A 7,651-nucleotide genomic window follows, 5' to 3' on the forward strand; every position below is an offset into this window, starting at 1 on the left:
CCTCAATCACTATAGGATTTTACTTCATGCGGCATGGATAAGGTATAAGGTAATTTGGTCAATTCCTTACGCTGAATAATCCGATCATATAATTGGACCGCTTATTTCCAAAAAAGAATATTCCCCAAATTTTTATTTAGAAAATTCAAAAGAAATTTCATATTATAGATATACAAATTAGGATATATATGCAATAATTTGTTTTCAAATTTTAGGTTCGTGACTATTTTCCTCTCCTAGATATCATTTCTTTTTTTTTAATTTCATTTTTCTTCCAATGTTTTTAAACCCGGCCAGACAAGTCAAATGATTAGATCATTATGATCAAATCATTTGACTAGTCAGGTCAAATGATCCGATCATTATGGTTAGAAGATTCATAAGTAAATATAATGTCACATTTTTCAACCATATGTGGTACATGCTTTTTTCATTTTTTTTCTCAATCACTATAGGATTTTACTTCATGCAGTTCGAATAAGGTATTAGGTAATTCGGTCGACTCCTTATGCCGAATAATCCGATCATATAGTTGGACCACTTATTTCTAAAAAAGAATATTTTCCAAATTTTTATTTAGAAAATTCAAAAGAAATTTCATATTAGAAGTACTAGATATACAAATTAGGATATATAAGCAAAAAAAAATCAATTTTTTAGGTTACGCGACTATTTCCCTCTTCTAGATATCTTTTCTTTTTTGTTTTAATTTCATTTTTTATGCAATGTTTTTAAACCTAGCCGACAAGTCAAATGATTCGATCGTTAAGATCAAGTCAGTTATTTCTAAAAAATTATTTATTGCTTTTTTATCTTCATTAATTACACGCAAGTTTTTCCTTTATTTTTTTACAGGTCCTATATAAAAAAATAAAGTCACCTATAGAAGCGAATACAAGTAAATATAACTTCACGTTTTTTGCCTATAAGAGTTTCAAACTTTTCTATTTTTTCTTTTATGAATAGGATTTGATTCACCATACATTTTACTTTATTATTTCTATCTATTTTATCATTTTTAAAAGAGTTATACATATACCCTATGCCTTTTTTTTCAAATATTTATTTATAGACCCATATTTCTTACTCTATACTGTCTCTTTCATAAGGAAGTATACCAATTATACACATACTTTTTGAATTATAAGTAATATTTCTTTCACTTTATTAACATGAAAAGATCCATAAATATTTTAAATTTATTGTTTTAAGATACTATAATAATATATAAATAAGTGAATATAAAAAATAATTTTTTAATATTACATCTATCTAATAAATTATTTGAGGAAATTTTTATTCCCACGAGAGGGCACGTCCTCAGTCAAGATTACTATAAGTCAATTGGGCCCCACGTGTGAGAATTGCAAGTCCCATTAATTTTTTACATATACATATACATAAAGAAAAGAAGAAAAAGACAATGTATTTCATGTGAAACACCACGTGGATGGTTTGAGATCTGACCTATGGATTGCACCATAAAATTGGGCCAAAATTGGCCCAAGTATCATTATCATGATTATGAGCAACACATGCCGGATTGGGCCAATACATTCCTCTCACAACTAATGTTATAATTATTATAATTTGACAACTCAACCTTCCATGAAGAAATTTACTATAACTTGCCCATTTACAACTACCGTGACAATCAACGATAACGTGACTTGGTCGAAATAGGACTTGCCGTAGTAAAGTAGAAATTCACTATGGTAATTTTCCAACGAAAAAATCATATCGAGTGGTTGGTAGCCACCTAGGATGATACTATTATTATCTGGAAGAAAAGTAAACGGAAGTGATGTCGTTTGAGGCCTAAGGGAAGAAGGACTTGCACTCAACTCAAGTTAAGCGGAGGTGAGGCGCCACGTCGCGAAGGGGCAAGGAAGGAACGGCTCAGCTCTAAACCAAATATATATATATATATATATATATATATTATATGTATATATTATATATGGTAAATTGTACTGGTGATCCAAAAAATTTTACTAATATTTCATGGTACAAAAAATTTTACTAATGTTTAACTTACGTCAAACATTTTGTACTATTCAATTACAGCTTCAAAATATTTTGCACCATTATGTAACGTCCCGCAAAAATCGATTTTGCACCATCAGCGTCGGTTTGACTGCGTCAATGGCGAGTTGACGGTTTGTACTATACTGAAATAACTTTAAAATATTTTGTACCATCAAATAACAAATTTTTTTTGTCATATTAAAATATTTATAAAATTTTTTGAATGACCAGTACAATTTAGCATATTATATATCAGTATATATCCGAATTCTTCATTGTCTGAATTTTGTATGGCTCACACAAACAACTAATCAAACTCCCCACCTTACATTTCCTCCGCCGGAATCCTTTTCCCTCGAGCCACGGCACCAATAACGTTTGTGGGCCCACACCTTTTTTTTTTTTTTCCTCTACATTTTATTTGTAAAAAATGAGGACTTTGAAGTGTTCTACTTTCGTAGTTTAAATATCGATCGATTCATGGTTTTGTTCAGCGTGTGGGCAGCGGATTAGGCGATCATAAAGTTGTTCCCTCCAGATTTGTGTTCATTACTTAACTGATGGGCCCTTGATTAAACTAATCACACTCTCATTTCAAATCGCTGATGAGATTCCTCCGGTATCGGCGTTATAGGGAGTAAATTAATCTTCTTGATTTGTAGTTGTCTAGACTTGGAAGGATTAAAAAAAGACCGAGCAATGAGGATATGAACAGTAGAAGAGATGCAAAAACAAGATTTAAACGGTACACCATAAACGAGAAAATCTTAAATGATTTTACTTCTTAATCACTAAAGAATTATCCACTTCGGCTAACATTAAATGAGAGGCTAACGATTACGAGGATGATCTTACATTAATTGGAAGCTTATCGGCTCTGACTGAAGCATGGAATTAATTGAGAGGCTACTGATACTAGATATTAATCTTACATGAATTGAAGCTTAACGGCTTTGATTGGCACGGATTACCCAGCTTAACCCACATGAGTGGTGAGATTGAAGGGCCGTTTGGCTCGCCGATTGTTAGATTATCGGAACAATCGGTAGTGTAAAGATAATTAATAAGGAAAATTAATTATGGAATTATTTTAAATGAACTAAAGGTCGAAAATAAAGTCGTTGAGTTTAATAAATATATTGAATTACGAATAATATGAGTGATAATATAACATATGATTTATTTAAAAAAAAATGAGACTTGCAGTCATAATCTGAGAATATCGAATGTTTTAACCATAAAAACTTTTCCAACTCCACCCGTAAAATCTTAATCCAAAAAAGTAGTTACGGGAAATCGCTTTCCGTCAAAACAACATGAAATAGATCATTATCTTCTAAGATTACATCGTACCACACAGATTATTTTTACGGTCGAAACACTTAGTATTTCATGACGAGCCATAATTAAATTGATTCCATAATAATTTTTTTTTTAGTAATTTTCACATTCACAGTAAAATTTCTAACGGCCCCAAAAAGTAAAATTTCAAGGAATCAAATTGCCCAATGAAATCATAGAATCACCGCCAACCAGAAAAATTGTGATCCACCTGCGATGTTACTAGATCGAGTCCTACGTGAATGATTTGGCGTCCCAGAAGAGCCCTTGTACTGGTCAGAAAATATCAAGTCATGCGAACGACACGGATAAAGTCGCGGTGTTACGAATCGGGCTTAAATGCGATTTTGGATGATTTTCCCTTCTACAATAGCTCGTCGCCCCGGGTCGAAAAATATCAAAGACATGTGATACACGTGGATATGTCATAAGGCAAAATGACACCCTCAAGACTTTTTGCACTTCAAATCAGTCTCACCATCCCACTATGTCTCGACCTTTACCGAAAGCAATAAGATGATCATCAATCAATAACGATATGGATTTAAAAAGCAACAACCAGAGTCCATCACTTGCTATCAGCAAAGAATGAAATATCACCGAAATTCTCTCACCTGTTCAATCATCGTCATCGACGAAACAGTCGCGTGATCTGTACACCATCATGAAGTAAATTACACTCCTGACTTCCTTAAGCACACCCAATTCAGCATCCTCTCTCTCAGTTGTCACTGAAATTGGGATGCTCCTGCATTTTCTTAATGCTTCGGCAATGGCAAAGATTGTCAAGGGCAATTTGTCTATGGGGAAAAAAAAAGTACTAATTTCGTCTCTGAATGTTTTTTTTTTTTTAACTTTGGCCGGATATAAAATACATCTTGACATTGACTAAAAATGAAACAGCGACGAAGAACACAAGAATGGGACAAACGAGGAGATCATCAATCAGATCAGATCGCGAACCCACCTGCAGAAGATCATCAATCATCTAATTGGAAGGAAGCAATGGCGGCCAAATGTCTGAAGACAGTTCTATCTTATTCCAAAGTTAATAATAGCTCAAGCCCATCATCGTTCATAACAGAGACAGCCAGTCCCGATCCATCACCCCATCACACATGCGATAAACCAACTCCAGAAAAAAAAAAAAAAAGGACCCAGACACCATAAGCAAACAGATTAAAAACGAGTAGGGACATAAGACACCGCCATGGTTAACCTAGATCTCAGGCGGCACCATTTAAGACAGCTGGCCGCAGTCCGCGACAACCACCGGCTTCGAGGTCCTGCCGGAGCTCGACCCCACCTTCTCCACCGCCTTCACCACGTCCATCCCCTCCACGATCTGCCCGAACACCACGTGCTTCCCGTCCAGCCACTCGGTCTTGGCAGTGCAGACGAAGAACTGGGACCCGTTCGTCCCTGGGCCGGCGTTCGCCATGGACAGCACTCCCGGGCCGGTGTGCTTCCTGATGAAGTTCTCGTCGGCGAACTTCGCCCCGTAGATCGACTCGCCACCGGTGCCGTTCCCGGCGGTGAAGTCACCACCTTGGCACATGAACCCCGGGATCACACGGTGGAAGGTCGACCCCTTGTAGTGGAGGGGCTTGCCGGAGCGGCCAACGCCCTTCTCGCCGGTGCAGAGGGCGCGGAAGTTCTCCGCGGTGCGGGGGGTGGTGTCAGCGTAGAGCTCCATCACAATCCGGCCGGCCGGCTGGCCGCCGATCGTCATGTCGAAGAAGACCCTCGGGTTCGCCATGGATTCTGCAGAGGTTTCAGATCCTTCTTGACCGTACAGACTGACACGTTCGTTTCTTGAGATGAAGAAGAAGAAGGTATTGGAGTAATTCCGCTAGGGTTTTGGACTCCGATGACGTTAAATAGAGGCCGGGGGAGGTGAATATCACGGGAAACTGAATCTCGGCCGTGGGATCTCGACACGTGGAGGAATCCGGACGGTGGGAGGGTTAACCGTGGTTGGGTTGGGATTTTACTAGGGTTAGTCAGGGGATCGGCTTATGGTCCTTTGTCGTTATCAGGACTGGAGGAGCGGATGTACGCTGGATACGACACCGTTTAATGGGACAGTGCGTTTGGATGGGTATTTATTGGGTGTTCGTGAGGAGTACTAGTGTCATCCATGCTGATGGTTACACGTCGGCAGGTCATCACTTGAACCAACGGCTTATAGATTTCTGAAAAATATCAATCCATCTTTATCCTCCGGTGTTAAAATATCATTTATGTAGCATAGGTCCAAGAGATTAGAGATTTGTCGGTTTTCAGGACTATTTCCCTAGTTCTTTTCTTCTCAACTATTCCATATTTTCTTTCCCTAAATTTAAGTTTTTTTTTTTTTTCTAAGCGAAGATGTTTGGGGTTCGTCGACTAATTCTTGAGTCCTGAACATCCCTTGCGACATGAGTAAACTAGACAAATTGGCTTGGCAGTTGGTCTCCAGGGGTTTCAAACACGAGATAATTCTTGATATTCCTCAATTTGAGTTAGCTCCTGCTCTTGAAATATTATTAGTGTAGGATAATTTGTCCTCAAGTAAACTATATGCAAGCCATATTCATAAAAAAATTTAAAAAAAAAAAAAAAACCTACCAGCAACCCAATTTTCTCGTAATATTTTTTTTTTCATCCGGTTGTTAAGATGTTTCGGTCCATTGATTTTGTCCGTCCATAAATTCGACAGCAGCTCGAGAAATGCTGAAAGCCTGAAATTCGAATTATATCCTCTCTATTTCTTTTTCTTTTTGCGCAAAAGATCTATGGACAAATTTTTACATAAATGGTACGCGATGAGACGATTAAAAAAAAAGAAAAGAAAAAGAATTTACAAGACCTGAAACATGCCTCTCTCTCTCTCCAACATCTGGGGCCCAATAAGTGGAATATTTCTGATAGCAGCAAAAGGTCGTAGGAATCGGGCCCAAAATGAAGCCCATGAATATTGCCCAATTTGATGTCTCCAGGGCCGACTGAAATTAATTTTTGCACCCTAGCCAGGAGATAAGAGTCATTAGTTAAAGAGTCCGAATGCAAACTCTTCCGATCTTAAATTCGATTTCAAAAGGAGAATGAGATATTTTTCAGGAGTGCTTGAAACTTGAAACTACCATCCTCATAAACATATGATCATGTGATCGTAGGTCTATCAATCAGTACTGAGCGGGACGAGTACAGTTTTATATTTGAAGTAATCTAAATAGTACAACTCAGATTGTGTGGGTGTGTTTTAAGATTTATCCCTTAACTCGTAAGACTATCTTTTATTTCTGGTGGTTCGGCACCTCTTCGGCCCTTGAGCAAGGTTCGGGATTCGATTGGAAGAGTTTTATCTCATAGTTGGTTCACTCAATTTAGACATGAATTAGTGGGGACTTCTTAGGATTTTAAATATCAAGTGGTGTAATCCGAAAAGAAAAAGAAACATGCATCTAAAAGATTATTACATGTCAAAAGTCGTGGGCTCACAATTCTCATCTAAAAGTTTAGTATATTAAAAACTATTGTTATCTCATGAATCTATAGTAAGAAACATCTCATTACCTGCCTTACCAAAATAAATCCCATTACGTGTCGTGTGCATACCTATATATTAGCACATATAAGATAATCTTTGTGACGTAGTTATGCATAATTTAGGAAAAAATAAATAAATCAATGTACTGGATTAAAAAAATCGATATTGTAATGACTTATATACATAAAATCAGTGTTATCAGAACCGGACCGGATGATGAACCGGAAGGGGTACGGGGTCATGGATTTATGGGTCCAACCGGGGGTTCGATGGGTCGGACCGCTCGTTTATTTAAAATAAAATAAATATTCATATTATTAAAAAAATTATGATAATTAAGATAAAAGTATGATGATTTTAAAGAAATATAACAATAGTATAAGAAAGTATCTATATTTAATATTTCTTACTTCAAAATAAATATTTTATTTTAATAAGTACTTAAAAGTAGAGTTAAAAGAACAAAAAAGTGGTGGTGGCTTGCTTGGTAGTATGCTAATATGAAAAGCAAGAGGTCATGAGTTCAAATCCTTACACAACCAACCAATTTTTACATTAAATATGAAACCCATAAAAACCCATAGAACCGGCCGGTTTAATGAAATTTTGCTTAAAATCGGCCGGTTCAATGGGTCCGGCGGTTCAAAGCTGCCATTTCGGTTTTTAGGCGAACCGGACCGGACTTGGTGCCGATTCCCGGTCCGGTTCTGATAACAATGCATAAAATCGTGATCATATATTTAGGATATA

At 36.9% G+C, this 7,651-nt stretch overlaps 1 protein-coding gene across 1 annotated transcript; it reads right to left on the reverse strand.

Annotated features, from left to right (window-relative positions):
• Positions 1-4,375: 4,375 nt before the first annotated feature.
• Positions 4,376-5,231, reverse strand: LOC116205002 (peptidyl-prolyl cis-trans isomerase). Its single transcript, XM_031537407.1, has one exon. It carries the CDS (start codon positions 5,126-5,128, stop codon positions 4,610-4,612), a length of 519 nt encoding a protein of 172 aa, XP_031393267.1. The 5' UTR covers positions 5,129-5,231; the 3' UTR covers positions 4,376-4,609.
• Between the last annotated feature and the right edge of the window lie 2,420 nt (positions 5,232-7,651).

Source organism: Punica granatum, chromosome 4 (genome assembly GCF_007655135.1).
Source record: "Punica granatum isolate Tunisia-2019 chromosome 4, ASM765513v2, whole genome shotgun sequence".
NCBI lineage: Eukaryota > Viridiplantae > Streptophyta > Magnoliopsida > Myrtales > Lythraceae > Punica > Punica granatum.